This window comes from Gallus gallus, chromosome 12 (assembly GCF_016699485.2).
Source record: "Gallus gallus isolate bGalGal1 chromosome 12, bGalGal1.mat.broiler.GRCg7b, whole genome shotgun sequence".
In the NCBI taxonomy this organism is placed as follows: Eukaryota; Metazoa; Chordata; class Aves; order Galliformes; family Phasianidae; genus Gallus; species Gallus gallus.
In genome coordinates this window covers 13,366,319-13,389,343 of record NC_052543.1, presented here as the reverse complement: position 1 = coordinate 13,389,343, position 23,025 = coordinate 13,366,319, and the positions used below count along the sequence as shown (strand labels likewise).

Genomic DNA, 23,025 nt, shown 5'->3' with positions numbered 1-23,025 from the left:
TTATCAGCCCATCCACCACTCAGCAGTCACCCCAGCAACTGTGATGAAGCAGAAAGCTCATCACGAAAACCGAATTAATTTCCCCAAAGAAATATGGATGCAAAACATAGGAAAACTTCAGTCTTTGAGGCAAGAACGGAGACTGAAGTTGTTAATAGATTGTACATTTCACTATTAACGTAGCCCAGACAAAACTGCAACCTGTATTTGTCTGCTTACTGAACTGCTGCTTTGTTTGGTTCGTTGAAGTGGCATTCAGTTGGGTTTAACAGAGAGCTGTTAGGCAAATTGCTAGCTTTAATCTTGCCCTTTATAAAACACTGTTTGGAGCAGCATCAGAGTTGTTACTAGAGCTTCAGGGGTCGCAGTGATCTGCTCTGCGGCATTCTTTCTACAAGGCTCCTGCCAACCGCAGAGCAACTCGCTGCCTGAGGCATGAGATAGAATTTGGATGTGCAGGAACTCCTTACTAGGCTGAATACTCACCAGAAAGTCAGGAGGTTCTCATTTCAGTATGTTGAATTTTGAGAGCTGAGTCTCCTTCTAAGCTGAAAAACCTTTTTGTTGAATTTTTCTTAATTGTGCATCTTAGTTTGAGAGAAAAGCTTATCATCACTGAAGTCCTTTCCAGGCACACATAAATCATTTCATGAGGATAATAAAGGCTGTTTTGCCTTTTCCTTGGGCTGTGTCCATTATTCTTTATCATTATCTTGAGAACAGCAACTCTATCATTGCCATGATTGGCTCACAAATGGATGCACACAATACTTACACACCAAAGCCTTTGGCAGGGCTCATATTTTTAATTATTACAAGGAAATCACAGAGTTGGTGGCTGTGCTTGTGAGAAATGTGGAAAGTCAACACTAGTCCTTGCTTATTGAGGTTTACTTCTCAGCGTTGTGGTTGTGTTAGCCCTTCCATCTCACACAGATTATGATGCTGAGTGAGAAATACGTAGTTGGAATATATTCTAGTCTGCATACAATGAATTTTATGCAGCACACATTCCCAAAGTAGCACTGATTTTATAATACACCTGTTACACTCATTGCAAGCTGAAGCACAACATACAACCCCAAAACTCTTACTTGCCAAGTAATTCTGGTTTCTGCAAGTGTTTTATTTGCAAGTATCAGGTAGAGGTGTAAAATGCAGTCTCACACATGAGTTTGTCCAGGAGGGTGCTTTAGAGGATCCCTTTGCCAGGCTGTTAGGGAGGAATAAGCTTCTCCTGCCTTTAATCTTAGTGATCGATGCATTCAAATCTCAACAGCAGCTCTTGCTGCTTCCTCCTCATCCTTCTCTGCTCTTGACTTTTCCCTGGGGCAGAAAACACTTGCACAGGTCAGGCCAGTTTGACACTGCGGGGGCTGGATGTCAGTGAGGGCTGAAATGTGTTCACCACTGGGGCCCATGGTAGCACCTCTCTCTTTCAGCATGAGTGTTTTGGTGGTTGGTGGTACAGAGGTGGGCTCACATTTAGGCACAATTTCGGGTTGTGGTGCACAGTGGTGTGATGGGGTGTGGAGTTCCTGGAGGCCAACAGTAAAATCTCCTTCCTAAGCATTACGTGGTTTGCTCAGCAACCATCAGTGAGTAATCAAATTGATTTCTTGCTTATGTTTTAAATTAGGCTGAAAGTCGTTAGGCCAATGCCCAAAGAACAGTTATTTTTGTCACTTGAGGCTGAGAGGTGTTATTTCTGGGGAAAAAGCCACCTTGGGTAAACACTGAGCATAGATCAGGGTGACTCCAACGATAAGCAAATAGATTTGCTTTTCTTGCTATCAGAAAACAACCAAAATAAAAACCCCAAAACCAGAAGCTTGAATCTAGGAGTCTGAATTAAATGATGACATATCTAAAAAGACTAAAAGTGTGTGTGCGTGTGTGTGCACTGTATGTGTGTTCATGTACGTGTGTACCTCTGTGTGTGGAGAGAAGGAACAAACCTAACTTGTACTCTATAAGTGATGGTTTACTCAAATATTCTTTATAACGCTCTGATAAGTGTTGTAATTCTGTGAGATATAAAAGCAATCAGAAATCTACTTTGCACAAGCCAACCCATTTTTTTTTTCCCCGCTGGAAAATGCAATCAAAATGGCAAGGACTTTTGGCAATAGAATGTCCAGATAAATATGCCAGATCCTTTGCAAATGGGATTATTAAAAATAGTCACTGTGCTGCTAAAAACTGTTATTAAATGTAATAGAAACTATTGTGTTAATATATTCACAGTACATAATTTATTCCTTGAGTGCACGTAAAAGGAAAGGCTATTTTCTTTGAATTTTTCCTATGCTGATATTGTAAACTATATGACAGATGGGTCAAGTCCTGATTGCAGTATTCTAACATTTGGAATAGCAAGTAACATATTTGATAGAGCTGGCAAGTTTTTATATATGATTCAACCCAGAATATAAAAGCCACTAGAATTCCAAGTTGAAAATAATTAAATGAGCTGGAAACGATCAGGAACCACACATTTTTAAGTGACAGATTTTTTTACATGTTTAAATTGCACAAGAATATTTTATAGCTCCCTTTAACCAACAGTGACGTTTAATTCTAAAATGTGTAATTGATATTTACAAAGCAATTAATTCCTGCGGCTCGTTGTTCTATTGCTAAATGTACCTAAGCACGGGGGCACTGGCTTAAAGTGGTTGTTTTCGGTCACCTTCTGTGAATTGCAGAGTTTCAGCTCTGTTTCCCAGACTGAGGTTTCCCACGTGGCCACACAAAGTTCAGTCCCACACCTGCGTTGGCTGCTTGGCTTTCTGATTGCGCGGTGCCGTAGGATGTTAGAATCTGCTGACTCCTAGAATTTTTTGTTGTCAAACGGTGTCATTCCCGTGTAATACCTCAAGCACCAAGAAGCAAAACCCAGCAGCTTTTTCCATGTGTATTTGATCATTTCTGCTTATGTTCCTTTCGAAGTTTCCATCCTTTTGTCACTGTTATGATGTCATTGTCTCTTTACTTTTGGCGTCCCTCCGTCACGCACCAGCAGCCCGTCCATCCAAGCCTAAGCCACCGGCTGGGCCACCGGCATCTCCTCAAACGCAGACTAACATGATAAATCATATGCTCAAAGGCATGGCCAAACAGACGCCAAGTACTGTAATAGTCTTCCTTCCATTTATTCAGTGGTTTTCTAGCCTGGCAGTTGCTTGTCTAGCCTTAGCAAGCTAGTTGTCATGTGCAGCTTTATAAACCACCTAGTGCGATGTGGTAGGTTTGTAGAGATTTAGAGGTAGCATTTACTTCAAAATGTCCACATTTTTTTGTCTAGCAATGTCTGACATATGCAACATTTTCAAATATCAACGTCAGCACAAAATAACATTGTTGTTGCATAACATTTTGCATGAAAACTATAAATATGTATGAGCTTTACATGATGTTGGATGAAATGTTTGATAAGTATATCGTATATGTTTCATGTAACTGTCAGTGCTCCAGCTATCTTAGCGGAATATTCTGATGTATAGTAACTTAACCAGGGAAATATTTAAAATAAGAAGAAAAAAAATTAAGATTGACATCTGCTGGCTGCCAAAGTTGTATAAGCATCAATATTTTCTTTAAAGACAGCATCTCTGAGCAGTTGTTCTTATTAACACTTTTGTCTTTTAGTTGTATTTGAGAGCAGATCAGTGTTGCAAATGAGAATGGGTCTGTTGCTGCTCTGATCGATGGAAAAGCTTCCCCCTGGCTTCAGAGGTGCAGAAGCAACCAGAGGGACGTTTCTTTAGGTTCTCTTTGCTTGAAAGGAAGTTTTCTTCTTGTACCCAGTGAGGTGTTGGATTGCATAGGAAGAGGGACAATGAGGTAACCACTAGTTCTCCAATTTCAATGTTTGCCCAATGGAGTATTTTAAGGACAACCTGGGAGTGTTTCTCTTGTTATTGTTTCCAGAGATACAAGAGATGAAAGGGAGACAAGAGAGGAAACCCCAAGGCCCCTATCCATGGTATCCATCAGCAAAAGTGTAGCATTGATTTGCCTTGATGCATCTCTCAGCTGAGCCAAGCACCTGCAATGCCAGATCTCAGCTGGCCTGGTTGCTCAGCTCCTCTGACAGCAGCATCACGTGCCCCTCTCACAGCCCCTTATGAGAAATATTCCTCTCCTTTTCATGGGAGATTTGTTGCCCATAAGAATAAATCCAGTCAAAACTAGGAGCAGGCGAGATGCTAAGATAGAGATTTGAGTCCTCAAAACTCACCAGGCCTTCAGCAGGCTGGGGTTTGTGCCCTGGGACTCATCAGAGCAAAGTGGGACATGCATGTGCAACCACAAGTTGCTGGTCTGTCAGTAAAGAAAACCTAAGCACATAGGTATTTGCAAACAGCTGATGCATGCAGGAGTCTGGAGCAAGATGCTCAACTGCCTTGCACTTAGGCATAACTCAAGCTGCTGGCTTAAGGTTGGACATCCCGAGATGAATGCCTTGCTGGTAGAGGGGCTGTAATTCATGCACCTCTAGTATTTGGCTTTGTTGCGTTCATTCAGCCTACTGTATGCTGCTAATGGCAGCACACTGATTTTACTGCCCTTTTGGCTTTTTTTGGTACTTCACCTGCTTATGAAGTCTCCAGCTTTAATATCACATAGAGACCAAAATGTACATAGGTCGATAGGTATGAGCTGGCTGATGTCGCTCCTGAAGCATCATCCTGCTCCTTGCCCTAGCTACTACAGCAGAGCTGGGTTTGCAGCCCATCATTAGCAGGAGGATCACCTCTGCAGGGACCCACTGCAGCATAGGCATGTCCACAGGGAGCAGCACTCCTGCTCTTCTTCTCCTTGGAGCCAGGAGTGCTGGTGAACCACCATGTCAGGTCACAGAAGCCCCACTGGTTGCACTCAGCCAGCTCTGTGGGAGCTGTTGGTCGATGAACAGATCACTATTTTATTGTTCCTGTTATTCCTGTTGAAATACTCTAAGTTGAAAAACATAAATGTTCCAGATTGTTAGCACCTCAGATTTGTAATACGCTAATACCACTTACCTGGAAGAATATGATTTGATTATTTTAAAAAATCTTTTTAGAAAATACTGCAAAAGAACTCAATAGAGCTAAAGCACGAGCTCCAGGATTTAAACTCCTTGGTTTGTTTGCAGGGTTTTTGCTGTAAAGTTGCATCTCTTTTCCCATATAAATCTTACGTATGAACGCCCAGTGGGCGTTACCACTTTCCACTCCCTCCAGCATGCGTAACTCCTCGACCTTTGTGGAGTTAAATCCTGGAGCAAGCCAGACCTGCAGCTTTTGCTTTCAGTAGCAGGTGACATTTAAATTGCTTGAGTCTGATGATTTGTTAAAAGTATGGAGAGATTTGTTTCAATTGATCTTAAAAGTATGTTAAATCATACAGACACGATCTGCAATGCATCATCTACTCTGTAGGATACATATTGTTCATATATTAGTGGCCAGATGCTGTCTTTAGGGAATGTAATGTTCTTATTTGAGCTAATAAAGTGCCACTGCCTCACCATGAAGCAAAACAACTCTGACTATATTGTGAAATTTGGAGCTGGAGCACTGTATTTTCATAGTATAATAACGAATGTGGCTTTCTGGTTTGCACAGTACTAATTATACAAGCATTTAACATATGCATGAAAAGATCTTTAAAGCTGTAGAATATTATGGGATTTTTTAAACCTCTAAAATTATTTGCTTTACGTCGAGCTTTTCACTCTGCATGCCTTTTAACTCGACTTCTTGTACTACAGAGAATGTAGGCCGGTTAGTCACACCAGCTAAAAAGTTAGAAGACACAATACGTCTGGCAGAATTGGTAATTGAAGTCCTCCAACAAAATGAAGAGCACCACGCAGAGGTGAGCAGCGGTGCCCTGCGTCCTGCAGGTCTTGACCAGGGTCCGGTCGGTTGCTGGTGGCTTTGCACGCTTATGGGATGTCTCCTGAACAGGTGCCGGGTTATCTTTTTTAGAAGGCGGTAATGGGGGTGAAGTGTGATGAAGGCACACGGGACAGGTCAGGAAGACTGCTTTTCCATAGGGCAGGGAGGGCCAAAGGGGGAATTGATTAAATCCTGCTGTCCGGTATGTCAGTCCGCAGCACCAGCAAGAGCCACGTATGTCCACCACCAGCTCCATACTAGAGCAAGCCCATCCTCTTAACTCTTCAACGTGCTTTTACGGGGAGATTCATGTTTTAAAAACACTGAAACCATGTCAGGGGCAAATAGATGTTAGAGAACCCCAAGGCTCGACCCTGGAAGCACTGAGCCCCGAGGCAGCCAGCAGTGCTGCCAGGACAGTGCCACCTCGCAGGGACTGCCCCAGGCAGCGACGTTGCCCACCCATGTAAGTATCTGCAGGATCAAGCCCTGTGTTGGCTGTAAATCTGGTGCTCTTGGCTAAGTGTTGGAAAGTTGATCATTCTGAATATCAGAGCAAAGAGTTATTGTATATGACTGTAGGTGTTGTAACGCTCATTCACTCTTTTCTCTTTTCCTTCCCATTTTTGTATATACTCACTATATTTTGCGTTAAGAGCGTTTGATAAATAATTTCACAATCACCTAAAAATCATTCCGGTGTGTATTAAATTTGCAGTATAACTTAACTTATTGATAATACACAACAATCCACGACACCCAACTAATGCCTGCTTGCATATTTAAATTTCCTCCCTGTTTTTCTACTGTTCATTCAATCTTGGATGATCCTGGCAGGGGAAAGAGGTATGTGACTAAACCGAATGACACGAGTCACTCCTGTCATATTTCGTGCATGCCCTCTCAGTGCCATGTTTCCTACTGGGATTTTACCTGGTTTGCCCTCGCTTCCGTAACTTTGACCGAGGAATGTAACAGCAACTCCCAGTCGGCTGCTTGTGGAGCTGGTAGCCTTACACAGAGGGTCAGTGTGGCGTAGCAGTCCAGTCCATGCATGTAGCAATGGGTATATTTTACGAGCGCTGCAGTTACATCCCAACACAACCCTACCCGCCTGGAATCTCTCCTCAGCCTGTTGTTACCTCTGTTGTTTTGCATTCACCTGATCTATAGTACACTGTGGTGGAGGTGGACTGAGTTCTACACAAGTGACTAGAATGGTAGTGTTCTTCCTCTGGTTTTTGTCTGTATGTGCCTTGTACTGGATATACAGTATTTATATGTAGAGAGAGAATATACGTGGTGAAGAGTGAAATGAATCTCACTTTTGCAAAAGCAGGGGGTTGCCTGAGAGCTCTGCACTTACACACGAGCTGCAGGAGCTTGCCCGAGGCTGACGAGTGCTTTATTCCACTCATCAGCAGCTTAGGCTGTGTGTGCAACCAGCCTGGAAAGAGCTGATTTTAAAGCACCAGTTGCTTGGAAAATAGTGGACTTTTGCAGCGGGCAGCTAGAGGGCCTGTAGTGTTCAGCCAGCTACGCTGCTCTGCTCCTCACATGGAGGAAGATTCAAAGCTGTTCTTCAGCATCTTTTGTGTCAGAAGGCTTTGATTAGAGACAGAAGGTTAATGCCAACATGGATAGGAGGCATCCTGGCCCCTTGTTCTGAACGGTGACCTGGAAGAGTGACATTTATCTCTGTCCAGAAGCCCAGCACTCTGTCGGTACGTTATTGAATCCCTGTCCCGGGGGTTTCTGTGGCATTTCAGTGGTGTTCAGGCAGTGGGCCAGCTCTCTGCACACTTGGAATTGCACCCAAAGGAACAGAGAGACGAGAGCCTGGCTGATTTATCGCACCATCTTTATTATGCGTTACAGCCCCATTATTCTGTTCCTGTGCAGTGAGAGGCACTGAGGTATTGCATGTTTTTTCAGATAGTCCAGGTGAGAGTTTTTTTTCCATCTTGTCCTTCTGCCTGCAGGTGAGAAGGTTCAACCTGCAAGCTGCGACTCCTTGGTCTGCTTTGGATGTTCAGCAGAATTAAATGGCATCACTTGCTGAAGGAATGCCTTCTTTTCTGAAAATCATAATTTTTTTTTTCCATTAAAATACACCCTATTTTTTTCCAACCATGGACATCCAGGCAGACGTGCTATTGAGAACCCAGAAAGCAAAACTCAGAGCATGGAATATGTTCAAAAGCCATTAGACCAAAAGCATCGTGTCTTATCAGTGGGGTTAGTCATACCCATCAGAAGGAAGCACAGACAAAAATGCAAAAGCAGTAGTGGTGCCTTGGTCCAAGGTGAGAGCAGGAGGTCTCTGCCATTGCGACATCTCCCTCACCAGATGTCTTCCAGCTCCATTTTTGCCTCCCTGGATGACTGATGGAACATGCCAGAGACTGTGGTCTCCACGTATTTCTGAACTCATGTTCTCTCTCTATGTATACATATGTGTATATGTATATATGTATTTTAACCCCTTGAGGTCATACATATATACATGTGTATCCATGTGTAAAACATACAATAATAGGTGTGTTTGGCTAGAAAGAACACTCTTTTTTTTGCCTTTACATTCAAGTAAAGCAGGTAAGTAGATGGTAAATACAGAAAATGTTACCATCTTGAAGGAGCTCTTCAAAGTGTGGTGTTTTTGCTCCCACTGCAGGAGGGTCTGTCCTCTGAGAGTAGGGAGGAGGAGGAGGTTGAGGAACCTGACATAAGTTAGAGACGTGGCGATAGAATTTGATTTTTCCAGCAAAAAGGAAACGGTGACTGGTTTGGGCTTTTTTTTATTATTTTTTTTTTTCCCCCACAAATGATGTGCTTTTCTTCCTCATTCTTTAAAAACAGCATTTTTTTTTTCTTTTTTTTTGTGGAAGCAGGTTTTATTGCAGGACCCTGCAGTGATTATGTCGGACTTGTTGCAGAAGATGCTCTCTCGCCTCCCCTCTCCTCAACCCCCAGGACCTTGGTTGCCACTGGCCTTTGGGGCCAGCTCAGACTCTCCATGGTAGCAGACACTGGGCTGCCCAAAGATCCCAGGGACGGAGTTGCTGCGCAGCACAGTTCATCTCTTCCATGCCCCCACCATGAAGCTGGCCCAGTACTAAGATTAGCTTGGGAGTTATTTGGTTATTCTGGCTAATTTACATCTGAAATGTGCTCTGGGTGCATAATGCCCCATGTCACAGCCAACCTGTGCATGTCTTAACACCAGTTTATATCAGTTCACAGAATAATAGCAGAGTGACATCAGTCTGCTTTGTATTTTGAGGGAGCAAAGGAATGGAAACAGTCCCAAAGACCTCCTGACAGCATCGCTGCCTGCTGAGAAGTCAGTCCAAAATAGGAACTATTACAGGGGTCCATGGCACTGACCTGGTTTGGGGGTGTGAGTCCCTCCCTGTGGCCAAGAGAACCCACAGCTGGACTTGTTCTCTTTGTCTCTCTAGAACAGAATTAACCAAAGGCATTCTGCTGACATCAGTTAATCAAAACTGAACCCTAAGAAAGCTAAAATATATCATGATTATTCACATCTACCAAAAGCTTCCTTCCAGGAGGCAAAAATCCTCTCCCTGAATGGCGATTCCTCTGAACTGAATGCTTTATGCCCCGTCTTTTCTGTTCTATCTCTTCTCTTCTGCCTATGCTGGAGGTTTCTTTCTCTTGCAAAGTGCTGGAAAGCCATTTCTCAGATCTTTTAAGTCACTGAGTAATTTTCTGTCACTTAGAAGCTATAGCACATGGTCCTAACGGCAGCCCTTCTCATATTGCATGTTCCCAGCCAGAAGTGATTACTAAACACGCATGCATGCGTCTGGAACATTCACATCTGAGCCATGTATGATGTGAATGTCACGTCACAGGGCCCGTCCAGTGAGTCTGAAGGACCCATGTGCATGAGAATGAGTTACTTCACTGATCCTTTTTGGTTTTCAAGATGAGAAATATATTTTTTTTCCTGCCTCTTTGAAAATACAGGCTTGTAGACTTATTTATTTATTTTTTAAAAATCTTGGCATGTTGATAATAGAGCTTTGTTTCCTGATAAGTAGCGTTAATGAAAGTGGTAGTGTATTTAGATGGTGTGCATAGCTGACCATGTAAAATGAACAGTGCTGTAGTAACTTCTGCAGGTGATGCTTGAATCATTTCCAAATAAGAGTGAGAGGGACTTAGGGCCGATTTTGATGTCTTAGGCGGTTTTTAAAGAGAAATAGAAGTAGTGAAGCCAAATAAAATCTAAACTGCTGAACAACAGCATAAAACCCACCCACAGTGAAGAAACTCCCTGATTTTCTACCATTTAGAGTAAGAATTAGTTGTTTTCTGATAATTAGCATAACTAAGGATGAATTAAGTAATTTATTGTAAATTGAACAGACAGAACCTTCTCTGCCATGTTACACCTGCCTGCCTTTATGGCGGAGCCCTGAATAGATCTTCTGCAAGAAACCTTTGTATGAAAACAGCAGTGCCTAATTCCCGTGATTAGCACTGTGCGTGCAGGCCAGCACCGGAAAGCACTGTTCTCTTTACAATAAAGGTAGTTTCCACGGGGTGCACATTTATTTTTTTGGAGATATGTGGCCTGGCATCTGTGACTGTGCTTTATTGGAACTAACATACTGCTCTGTTATCTTTTTCTACCAAGGCCTTTGCTTGGTGGTCAGACTTAATGGTTGAGCACGCGGAGACCTTCCTGTCGCTGTTTGCGGTGGACATGGATGCTGCGTTAGAGGTGCAACCCCCCGACACGTGGGACAGCTTTCCGCTCTTTCAGCTTCTAAACGATTTCCTCCGTAGTGACTGTATGTATTGTGTTTTGGTCGTTTCTTTTCAGTGGGCGGCTCAGGTCACTGCTAATACTTCTCTGTGCTGCACAGAGAGCTGAGCTGGGTAGAGGTGCACGGTGCAGGCTCTTAGCATCGGCTTGGTTTGGTTCCACTTCCACTAGAAAAAAGCAATTCTCTGATGCACACACAGACACCCCTTAAGTCAAATGCCTCAGGTGAAGGTGAGAAGTTGAACTTTTATTTTGCTTCATCTTCTCAAGTCTTTTGTAATGGCTGCCTGGCAAGCAGGGAATTATGTACACCATCATTAAATGTGTGTGTTGTTTTATATGTGTGTACTGCATTTATTTAGCTTGGAGCAAACCAGTCCCTACTTTAAAATACTTCACTGAAGGGAGGAAAAGATTTAAATTAAATGAGAGTAAGAGGAATTCGGAAGCATAGTGCTCTGTGAAAGAAGGCACTTCTCCAAGGCATGGAGAAGGCTCACGCCTTCAAACCTCACCACTCACGAAGCAGGGACTCATCCTCTGAGAGTGTCATGGTAGTGAGTAACTGAATAAGAAACAATCCTCCTACCTGCAAAAGCCATAATGTTTGCCATGCGGTATTTCTTGCACCCATTTTATTCACAGGAAGTAACAATGTACTTGTAACCTGTAAGTCTGACATTAATGGGGAAGAGGATTTGTTGTCTGTGTATCTGTTTTGATTAAGAAGCCATTCCTGCTGTCTTTGTCGTAAGCGTTGGTGCCCAATGCCAGCTCCTGTTCTGTTCTCACAGATTCTTTCTGTTCGCTGACAAACTCGTTGTGTAATGAAGTGCCACGCTGTGGTTTGTTACAGAGATTTTAGTAACAGTAGTTTCTTACTATACTTTTATTTATCTATTCTAGATAATTTGTGCAATGGAAAGTTCCACAAACACCTCCAAGACCTGTTTGCTCCACTTGTTGTTAGATATGTCGATCTGATGGAGTCCTCAATTGCACAGTCAATTCACAGGGGCTTTGAGCGGGAGTCATGGGAGCCAGTAAAGTAAGGAAACCTCCTTTGATACAATCGGAATTTGGGTGCAAATGGATGGAGATTCATACAGAGATGAATTAGCAAACATTAGATTGGACGTGCAGAAAGTGCTTGATGTTTTCTAGTTGAAAGCTAAGAATAGAAGGCCTGAACTCTTCAACGTAATGAAGGAAATGATATTTGCTTTTTGAAATGCATTGCTGCCTCAGTTCAAACCGTGTGCTTTTGGACGTGGAAGCATGAAAATGTGAAAACTTTCTTAGCTGGCATGGCTTTTTTGGATCCCATCCTAAGAGGCCTTCCCCAGCGCTGCTTTTGAACCCAAATAGCTCCTTTTCAGAACAAAAAGCCTTGCTTTGCCATGTTCGGTACAGCCCTAGAACCTGAGTGAGTTACTGCTGTATTGATTTTTCCCAATACTCATTTTTTCCACCCACCCCATGGAGGGATGGCACGTCACCCCCATGGTTGTGGGCAGCACCCCCAGCAGCTCCGCTTGTTGCAGCTCCAGCGGTGCAGGAGGGACCAGCCTAGAGGGGATGTGATGTGATGAGCCATCTAGCAGAACCAGTTACTGGATGTGGAGGGGCAGGGGTTGGCCAGCAAGAAATGAGAGTAATCCGAATGGAGCTCAGGAGCTGGTGAATATAAAAACGTGGCATTTGCTTGAGATTGCTGCTGTTATTTCACAGGTTTTGAAGCACTGCTGAACCGTGCTGTGCTTGCTCTAAAAACTCATATCGGGTCCTGTGAAGGAAAAGAATGGACTTTTCCTTCTGTTAACAGACTTAAAAGGGAAAGATTGGCCCTATGCAAGCACCACGAGGCTGACAATGCCCCAGACTGGGGACTCAGACCAGCTGACTTCTGCAGATATATTTTGTCTGCTTCTTTGTGATTCTCTAGGCGAAGTTAAGTGGCACTGTGCTCTGAGAGGTTGCTGTGTAAAAGAACGTGTGGTCTTTCAGGGCTTTTCACACCAAATATGTTCGGTTTACAAGGAAAAGAGATTTTGTTCAGCAGCCAGCCTCCCATATGCAACCTGGAATCTGATTACCCAGGTTTTTTCCTTTCTTTCGTGAGCATCCTCAGCATCCATAAGGATTCTGCCTGCCAAATCGCAGGCCTTTTCTTGACACCTGATCATCTCCTCTGTTTTGAGTGGGGTTAAGTGGCTGGCGTTCAGGAGTCTCTCTCACTTTCCATTTGCTGTCTTTGGTCTGCAGGCTAACAAGATTAAAAATCCTAAAAAATCTTGTTTCAAATAAGCAGATGTGACCCAGAAAACATAGAAGAAATAGATCTTTCGAGTAGGAGAATGCCATTTTTACAGCCACTCCTTCAAGCAGAATTGCACTTCAAAGTTAGCATTAACTTTAGTTTCAGAGTTCTGCTTTAGCAATGAATCTGTTTGTATTTCCTGTCTGTTATGAAACAGAAGCACTTAATTCAGTGTAAGTGTCCACCTCGTTTGGGCAGTCACAAGCAATTCATTCTGCTTTTTTCTTTCTTTCAGAAGATGATATTATTTTGGCATTCGATGACTTGTGGCATAACTGTGGCTGTACATGAGTACTTGGCTGTGGTACTTGCCTGTCAAAATGCTTTGTCCCTGGGTCTGCCAATATCTATCATTTTCAAGTTATCTTTGACACTTTTTCAAAGGTCTTTTCTTCGTTATCTTGTAGTGGCTTTGCCCTCTGGAGAGCTTCAGCTGCAGAATGCTTTGAGCATCGCAGCTCCGAGCAAAAGCCCAGGATGGATTATCTACATGTTGTACAGCCTTGAGTATTAAAATGCTTTGTTCCAGCAGGAAAGTGGGTGCTTTTCACAAGAAGCTCATGTCCTTCTGGTGAAAGGATGAACTCTGGGTTTTTTTTTCACTAGTTGGTATTTGTTCTTGTGTCTCGCACACAGAGGTGTGAGTTGCAAATGCTGCCTTTGTGCAATCAGACCCAGCAAGGGGAGGAACCGGCAAGCAACAGAGGGTGACACATGCTGTGTGAAGGCAAAGGGGGGTGCTGTTCCTAAGACCTTATGACAGCTTTGAGGCACTGTTCAGAACTAATTGTTGAGGATCTTCATCATTTGCCTCCTGGGCAGACCAACTGCTCTTCTTTGGCAGATCTACAGTGAACTTGCAGGAAAAACTGAGGTCAGAGATATAGTTGGTTTCATTTGCCTTCCTGTATCTACTTCCTTTTTACCCTACGTGTCCACTGAAGCACAGTTGAGTTTTCAGGCCGGTGATGCTCCAATATTTCAGACCGGCCAATTCCCATCTAAGTCATGGCCTTCTGCTGCAGACTGTCCAGCAGAGCCTTTCTGGAACTGGGCCCGCTGCCAGAACGTGGCTCCATGGCTTTCCTCTGCTTTGAAGAAAGGCCTTCAGGTTGGCCAGGAAAGGCAGGTCATTATAAATGTCCGCTGCACTGAGCCTCCTGCAGTCCCTCTTCAGATCTCTGCAGTGAAATGCAAGAAGGAAGTCTCATTATCTCCTCTGAGCCAGGAAACTATTCTACAGCACAGAGGCTTTTGAAAGGGTATCTCTACACTCATGCTTGCAGTCAAGGCTGAAATACATAGCCCACCATAACCTGACCAGATGGCAGTTTGCAAGCATGTATTTCTTCTATTTTCATTGCTGAATACTCTGCACCTTATGCCACAAAGAGTTAGGTATAGAAATGACAAACAGTGAGGGAGATACTGTGAAGTACTGAAAACACGGGGGAAAAAGCACCGATGTAATGTGCTCATGAGGGCTCCGTAAGCTGCCTCTGCAGAGCTGCTGAATTTGCAGGGGGTCCTTGCCCTATAGCTAGAGCAGCTGGTGTGCTCATATGAATCCACACAGAGAAGCGTGGAACACTTGTCCCTCGCACAGTCATCCAAATACGGAGGATACAGAGCAGGTCTGTTCTCTGGTGAGTTGAGAGGTCTTGGAAAAGTAGGGTTGTGCAATGGGTTTTTCGTGCTAGCTTCCCAGAGAACGCCGATTGATCTGCAGCCAGCAGACACGTATGTGTGTGTGTGGTGTGTGTGTGTGTGTCTCTGTGTGTGTGTCTGTGTTGGAAGATCTCTCTCAGCAAATGCTAAAGCAGGGTGCGGGGACAGCCAGTTTGAGCTGCTTGATGAAGTGGTTACTCACTGACCTGAGGCTGTCCCTGCTGCACTCTCATCCCGCCTTTAACATCTACTGATTGCTCACTAACCCTTTGCAAACTTCATCAATTTATCGTTCACATAAAATGTAAGAAATCGAACCGTGTGATTATATTAATCATTGGATGAGGATGTACTGTGAAGCTATAGTGCTAGTGAAAAATGTTTCCCCTTCAAAGAAAGCACTGCTGTAGTGAAAAGGAGTATTTTCGTTACTATTCTGGGTGTCAGTCAGAGAGAGGAAGAGCACAGATTTGACTGCCTACTTCACTATAAGTTCTTTGCTTCACATCAAGGCTTTTGTGAAAAGATTTGCTCTCGAGCTTTTGCTCAGCCTAGGCAGGAAGGTAGTGAGCATTTCTGGTGATGGAAGAGGCAGGCATCTGCCTCTTCAATCCGTAAGTCATCACGTAGGACCTAAGCATTGCCACAGGGCCAGGGCTCTCATTTAGCTCTGCTCTGAAACCAGGAGACCCCCCAGTAAAAGCACGGTGATTTCCTGCCCTCCTTCCTGTCCCGGCAGCCCTGCAGGAGTGGCCCCTGTGCATTGCAACGTGTTTCCTGCCATCGGCACCACGGCACGGTGCGAGCGTGGGGATGCTGGCACGGTGTGCTGCCAGTCTGTCTGCACTGAGAATTCCCTCGCAGGCAGCACAGGTGAAAGCCATTTCCATCGCCAACAAATGGGGTGAAGCAGAAGAAACCAAGATAACAAGCAGTACAGCTCCGGAGTGCACGTCTTTTCTCAAACGTATCAGGATCCAGCCCCAAAGCTTCTTAAATGAGACAGCCCTCATCTTGTTGATCCAAATGCCCACATTCCCTGCCTGATGGCTGAGGTTATATTTAGCCATCTATATTGAATAGGCATGGCTGGCTTTTAGAAACAGTTTCTCGGCTTGGACCTGTGGTTTTTATGGTCTGAGCAACTGCGGGCTGGAACATTTGTTGGTAATATTAATCATTTTTTACAGGTCTCACTGCAACTGTTAGTCAGATAATTAGATGAGTTGAACCTGCAAAATTGTGCATGTCAATTCAGGAGAATATTTTTAAAATCAGTTGCTGTATGTTAACGTAATATACGGCATTATTTTGCTGTTCTGTTTCCTTTTAGGACTACTAACTTATTCTTATAACATATCCTTGCATCAGCAGAATAATGTGTTGTATAAAAGAAATATGTTTCCGTGTGAATATAGTATACTGTTTACTCTAGAAGTCACATTTTATTAATACAGTGTTTTTATTAATATAACACTGTCACTTCTTGAATTTTAATATTAAAACCAAAGGTCCTCTGATTTATGTATTTACCATCTGGCTAAGTTATTTAAGTTGCTTTTCCTTATACATTTATATGTTGTCCACCTCTTGCTATTTCTTAATTCCGCAGCAGTATCTAACCACATGCACTGCCATTTCTGAAGATTTAACACGCTCTCAATCACTGTGAAGTCTGTGTCTCATTCAGTAATCATATCATCTTAATAGGCAGATACAGTATGAATGGAAACAATGGGTGGCTTTGTTACATTAGTAAATTCTTCTATCTGCTTACTGTCTAACAAAGAGAGCAAGCAGATGAAGTGCAAGTCCAATCTACTAAGAAGCATAGAAACATAAGAAAACCAGAACAGACTTTTTTTTTTTCCCACTGGAAGAAGGATTTGGATTGTGTTTTTTCCACCAAAGGAAGCCTGAATGCCACAGTTGGGTCCATGCACATCAACAGAGAAGCTTCGGCAGCACAACACGAAGCTGAAAGCCTGAAGTCCTGATTCCACTTTTACCGAGCTCAAATAATGATCCAGAAAAGATGGTGTTTTGCAAACTTCAGGCATGTGGTGTTGCTATACCACACATTGTTTCAGGAAAAACAATGTTTCAGATTAAATTAATACATTAGCCCATTTTTAAAAGATCTCTTTTTGCATAACAGTTGCATATCTGAAAATGCTTATTGAAGTCGTGATGCTCAAGTACACTTGGTTCATGAATTAACTTTTGATTGCCTTAATCACTCCCTGGCCCATTTCCAGCCAAGAAACATTCATATACCAGCCCTAAACGTATTAAATGCAATTCGTTCCAAGTGCAAATATGTAAACCTGGGCAACCTGTGAGACACAGAAATGTAAGGTTGAATTTAGGGCACAAGTCTTCCTTCAGGAAGTGATTAATCGAGATTATAGCATGCTTTGTTATTTTTAGAGTACAAGAAAAACAAGTGTTTTTGGAGTGAAATCCTGGCTTCGTTCAGTTTGGTGGCAAGAAAAACTCTGAAGAACTTCAGCAGAGTTAGAATTTCAAACTGTGTTTATTATTTTGAGTCCTGATGCCAAGAAAAGCACCCTGACTTTTCTGGGAGCTCGCTTCGTTCAGCTATTTCATGTATCCATCCAACCTGAGTATCTTGAACTGAGGCTCACTTCCTTATCAGATAGGTTTTTCCAAGTAAAGGCTGCTCCCTGCGCTTTGAAACGGTATCAGGAATTGAAGGTTAAGTTATTTTGTGTGGGTGTTTGAGTACTCTGTTAATCTGCTACTTTGTGATTCCTCTTCTTCTTTCATTCTTTTTATTTTTTTAAGTAACTTGCTTTTTATTGCAGACTGCAAAAACAGTACAGTTAAGCTTCCATTCCCATGCTTCTTTCTGAAATGTTTTGCTTTGGTTTCCTAACTGTCATCGTGCTGTGAATTCTGCAGATTTGTTTATAAGTGTCACGTGCTTCTGCTACATCTGCATTGTCACTGTTATGGTATTTTTTCTTTCTGTCTGTTTCTTCCACAGGAGTTTAACAAGTAATCTGCCCAATGTGAATCTACCAAATGTGAATCTCCCTAAAGTACCAAATCTACCAGTTAACATCCCGCTAGGCATCCCACAAATGCCTAGCTTTTCTGCACCGTCATGGATGGCTGCTATTTATGATTCTGAGTGTGTATTCAGTTCAAATTAGATCTCATTTAAATTTAAAGTCATCTTGGCATGGATATGTATTGTTTGTTTCTGTGCATTATATAAAACTTTAAAGAGTGATACAGTTAATTAGACGTTTTCTGAATGAGACACTGATGAATTTCTGGCATGTGTATTTTGAGGGTTTTTTGTACAAATCTTGAAAATTTTCTTACTCCCACTGAGAGTTTGAGCGAGTATCTTGCTTTACAAAACAGCTGTCACCAATGGGACATGTTCTGGCCAACATATGAAACACGGAGTGCATAATGGGAAATGATGTGTCTCAGAAAAGAGTTTTGTCCAAAAGAGAAGATGAGCCAACTTCAATGCCAGTCAACCAATTTCTGTGGACCAGATGTAGATCTAACACTGAATTTTATTTAATGCAAGTTCCACATTCCCCAGATGATAATTACTGTCTTGATTTTGATGAAACAGTTTAACATAGAGGAACAACTCTTATTCGGGTTGTGAGAGGGCCCAGAGAGCAATTGAAATTCCACGTCCGTCACTGTAGCCTGGGTAATCCCTTGGCCAACTAAAGAAAGGTATTTTCAAAATGAACTTTGACTGTGGATGGAGAAAATGGGCACTGTGTTAATGCAGTTGCTCCCTTGGAGCCTTGGGCTCTACTCTGGCTCCCTGTGTGAGTTCCAGGTGCTCAGGAGGGCAGATCTGCTTATCCCCATCTGAGCACACATCAGGCAACTTCGGCTCTTACTCCGGTTTTCCCCCCAAAGGTCCCAGCCACCAACCAGTGCAGAGAGGAGTAAAGTGGGCTAAGCCCAGACCTCTGCGTTGGAGGCAGCTGGTCTCTCAAGATGTCCTTACACAGGACCTTGGATCACCCCGTTTCTCCTGGGCTATCTATGGTTATGCTAATATGAGATGGTCTCAGCCAGCTCTACACAGATGAGTTGCTTTTTCCCTACCATCTCCTTTCTCTTAAAGGATAAAACCAAAGAAGTTTCCCAGATTCTCCCCCATCACTGTTACTGGAACACCCTAGGTTACATCTACACCTGGGATCCACCAAATGCCTCTGCCATGCACAGGCTTTGCTGCAGAGACGTGGTAATGAACCATAAGCAAACACTGGTGTTTAATTTTTTTGGTTTCAAAGCGATACAACTCATATTCATGCTAAGAGAGCTATATTAAAGGCTAGATTAGGCAGTTGCCTGTAAAGAGTACTTGAAAGTTTTAATCTTTTTCTCTGTGCATGCTGTGTGGTATTGCCTTTGAAAAGATAAGAATCATGTCATGACAGAAAATTGGATAATCCCTCTGAAAACGTGAACATTAATGGTATACTGCAAGCTGCCTGTGTGACCAGAGTAATTGCAGTGCTCACGAGCAAAATATTAACAGTGCAACTTGGAAGTAAATCTAATATATTGTTTACTCGCATGTAGTCCTAATCAAAAGTGAGAAAAAGACCAAAAATAATAATTCTGAAATTCTGAAACCAAATGGGTGTGATAATGTTGCTGTGGTAAATACCAATTACTGCATTTGCACATACTTAATTATTTCAGGCATAAATCCGTGCATTTCCAAAACTGGGTTTAGACTATTTACTTATACCCGAGCAGAGGTTTGAACCAGGAGAATCCAAAAATCGGTGGCTAGATCCGCACCGGACCCTACTGCACACTTGTCCCCTGGTTAAAGGAAATGCCTGATTCTTTATCTTTTCACTCTCCTGGTTTCCTTTTACTCACCCATCCCCTCCATCAAGGATGTGTTACCTGTCGCTTAGTGTCGGATCTGTTTCTCTTGCCATGGAGATGACCCATCCTCTCTATCGTTCTCCCTGCTAGCACAGGACCACAGGGCCCCGGCATGTTGGGACCATGGTTTTCACCTGGTGGTAGCCACGTATGCATTGGCTCCGATTTCCTCTGGCATTAACTCAATGCAGCTGGCATCTGTCACAATAGAAACACCCTCCCTCATCTGTTTCTATAGATGATGTCGGCACAAGTGGTGATGCATGGTGTGCTAAATATCTTATAAATTACTGTGTTGGCATTAGTGGTATGCGAGGAGGGGGTCGAAACTCTTGAAGCTCCCTTGGTAATTGTTCTGAAAAAAGTGAGGGAGATGGAGAGAGGGAGGGAGAAGGGTATGGATGCATAAATTCCTCTGCACAAACAGAGCACCATCGAGTTCTATATTTTTGTTCTGTCAGTGGAGGTTTGGGAGATATAATTATACTGTGAAAAGAGCCGGTGTAGCTGCAGGACCAAAGACTTCCATCTGGGCAAGGGTGTGGGTTCGAGAATACAAGCTATGGAGAGAAATTCAGAGTTCTGTGACAGGCCAAAGATGTTGCAAAAGAAATTAAAAAAAGAAAAGAAAAGAAAGAAAGAAAGAAAAAAGGAAAATCTGTTGTCCTATAGATGCCTTTGCAAGAGGCGGGTCTGTGGAGAGGTGCAGCAGTCAATCCAGCCAAAAGTCCTGGCTATGAGATGCCCAGTGCCCTCCGCTCAATGGACTCACCCCTGTTTTGTTCCAGCTGTTAAGAGCTAACGCGTGTCCTCGCGCACCACTTGTTAGCACTGCCCCTTCCCCGGAGCTGGGCCCTCAGCGGGCGGGACGAGGCCACCTAAAGATACGGTTTGGAGGGGGGAGGATTGCATGAGACCCCACATCTTAATAACTGCATACGTTCCGGTATGGTAGTTATTATTGACCGAGGATTTTCTACCACACTTTCTGGCCTTAATTCTTAATAATCGCATACGTTAATGTGGTTATTAACTAAGGCTGATTTTTACCATACACACATTCTTCCTGTTAATATGTGTAACTCGGTGTTGTCTCACTCATCTGGTCTGGAGAGTTTTGTGGGTTATGACAGCAAGGTAGATTAGGCAACTGTATGGTAAAACTCAAAATCCTGATGGTGGAGATTGCCAGCGTTGTCCTGTGTATGAAACTACTGTCTGCTCCACACTTGTTGCAGGAATGGTCTCCACATCAGGTTACAGAAAGCCTGATGCCACCTATGACTTTTGTTCTCCTTTTGCCCTGCCAGCAATGGATCAGGCACCTCAGAAGATCTGTTCTGGAAACTGGATGCCCTACAGACCTTCATCCGGGATTTGCACTGGCCTGAGGAGGAGTTTGGGAAACACTTGGAGCAGCGCTTGAAGCTTATGGCGAGTGACATGATCGAGTCCTGTGTGAAGAGGTACGTGTGCACACGAGCTAGACGAGCTCACAGGGAACAACACCTGATTTTGTCTCACTATCAGTGCTTTACTCATGACCCCAGCTCACCTCTGCCCAGCACCAGCTGAGCACAAAGGCACCCACTGCTGTGAGCTGTGGGCTCCGCAAGCACGTGTTTGCCTGCTGAGACTCTGGAGAGTGTGTATTCATATGGCAGTGATGAGTTGATCGCTGGACTGGATGTTCTTAGTGGTCTTTTCCAACCTTAATTATTCTGTGATTCTGTATTCACATGAAGGCAGTGAGGCAGTGAACCACCCACACTTACAAGCTTTATGGGCTGTTAACTTGTTGGCGCCTCACGGGAGGTTGAGTCTTTGTCAGTGCAGTTTGGTGTCAGCAGGGCTGAATGCTGAAGGCATAGCCCCAAGTAACGTCCCAGCTAGAAAACACAGATCCATGGGGAAAAAGAAAAAAGAAAATAAAAAAGAAAAAGTGATTCCTAAAAGGGTGATAGTGTAGCTTGGCACACGGGCTTCACACCTGCTGTTGAAAGAATAACAGCAGCGTATCATCAGCACGTTGCAGGATGCTCACCTGCAGATCTTCCAAAAGAGAGAAGTTTCTTTAAAAACTTCCCAACACACAGGCAGCTGTCATTCTGAAAAGAAAATGTTACCGTTAAATTGTCAAACTTCCCACAGTAATTTATGTTCATTTGGTGTCAGAGCTGATTAGGCAGGAGGAAGAAATGAACTTTGCATTCCATCGCGCAAAAATTAATAGACAAAGAGACAGACCAAAGGCAAAACGAGTGCCAAATGCAGCTGGTACTGCTAATAATAGATGCAATGTGTGATGTGGCTGTTCTGTACCGCAGTTGCCTGGCCATTCTGCAAGCGTGAGCATGGGGTTTGTTGTTCACACGTTCTCACAGTCTGGATATCCAACGTCACCATAGGAGAAGGCACGGTTGGTCCCTGAGATGGAGGCAGGAGGCTCGCCTGCTGGCAGCAGGCAGCTCGAGGCCTGCTCTCACCCTTCTGAAAGCACTGAGGCGGTCATGGTGTCTTTTGGTTTGAGCACGTCACCCTACATAGCAGCAGCTGGTTTGAGTCCTTTGGCTGGCATGGAAGCCGATCTTCAGTTGTCGGATCGTTATTTAAGACTGAATGCAGCACTGTTCATTCCTGTAAGCAGCAAATGCTCTGCTGGAGCCGGCACAGGGCAGTTCCTAGGCTCTGCTCCTTTTGAAACTGGACTTTGACCCATCCCATGAGGTGTTCAAGCCCAGGTTGGATGTAGTCGTGGGCAACCTGATCTGGTGCCTGCTCTGCTGGTTGTCAGCCCTGCCCATGGCACGGGGTTGGAACCAGATGATATTTGAGATTGTTTCCAACCCAAGCCATTCTATGATTCTATGACACAATGGGCAACTTTGCTGCACCTGCAATGCAGTTGTAGCCGTGACGATCTACAAAAGTAAGATCAGGTGAGGTTGGCTGAGATAACAGAAAAATAAGCACATTTCCAGGTACATCTGAGGACGGATTTTTGTGCCAGAGAGCTGGCTCTTTTTTCCCAACTGCTCCAACCCTTCTACAAATATATTGCCCCTCTGCAAAAACCTGGCCCAGCTTGTAATGGTATGACTATATATAATGGTTCTGAGCATAAGTAAGTAGGAACATGCTCATCTCTGCGAGGAGATGGAAAATCCCAGTCACTTTTGGTCCTTTCAGTAATTATCAAGATTCTAGTCCCCGAGTCCAGGCTAAATCTGGCACTGGTAATTAAATCAGTTCAAATGCCACTGCTGATGTAAACCAATATGCTGCTTTCCCTATTTATATCACCTGCAAACAGGGCCTGGCTAAGGTTTCTTTAGCAATTTCAGTTTGACACAACATTTTTCTTCGCGTCTGTCTCTGAACTGTTGAATGCCATGGAGGAGCCACCCCGCCTTCCATGCTCGGTTGTATTTCGG

General features: G+C 43.6%; 1 protein-coding gene across 24 annotated transcripts in view; it reads left to right on the top strand.

Annotated features, from left to right (window-relative positions):
- The window catches only part of CADPS (calcium dependent secretion activator), a 173,890-nt gene that overhangs the window by 121,794 nt on the left and 29,071 nt on the right, over nt 1-23,025 (top strand). For 10 of the 24 annotated variants that reach the window (XM_015293301.3, XM_015293298.3, XM_003642029.6 and 7 more), the window contains 6 exons: nt 5,762-5,868; nt 6,729-6,737; nt 10,558-10,714; nt 11,596-11,737; nt 17,688-17,834; nt 20,902-21,057. In XM_015293301.3, coding sequence (XP_015148787.1) covers nt 5,762-5,868; nt 6,729-6,737; nt 10,558-10,714; nt 11,596-11,737; nt 17,688-17,834; nt 20,902-21,057 — 718 coding nt within the window. The remainder of the gene's footprint in view (nt 1-5,761; nt 5,869-6,728; nt 6,738-10,557; nt 10,715-11,595; nt 11,738-17,687; nt 17,835-20,901; nt 21,058-23,025) is intronic. The other 14 variants (XM_015293300.3, XM_003642030.5, XM_025154727.3 and 11 more) reach the window with 3 other exon arrangements.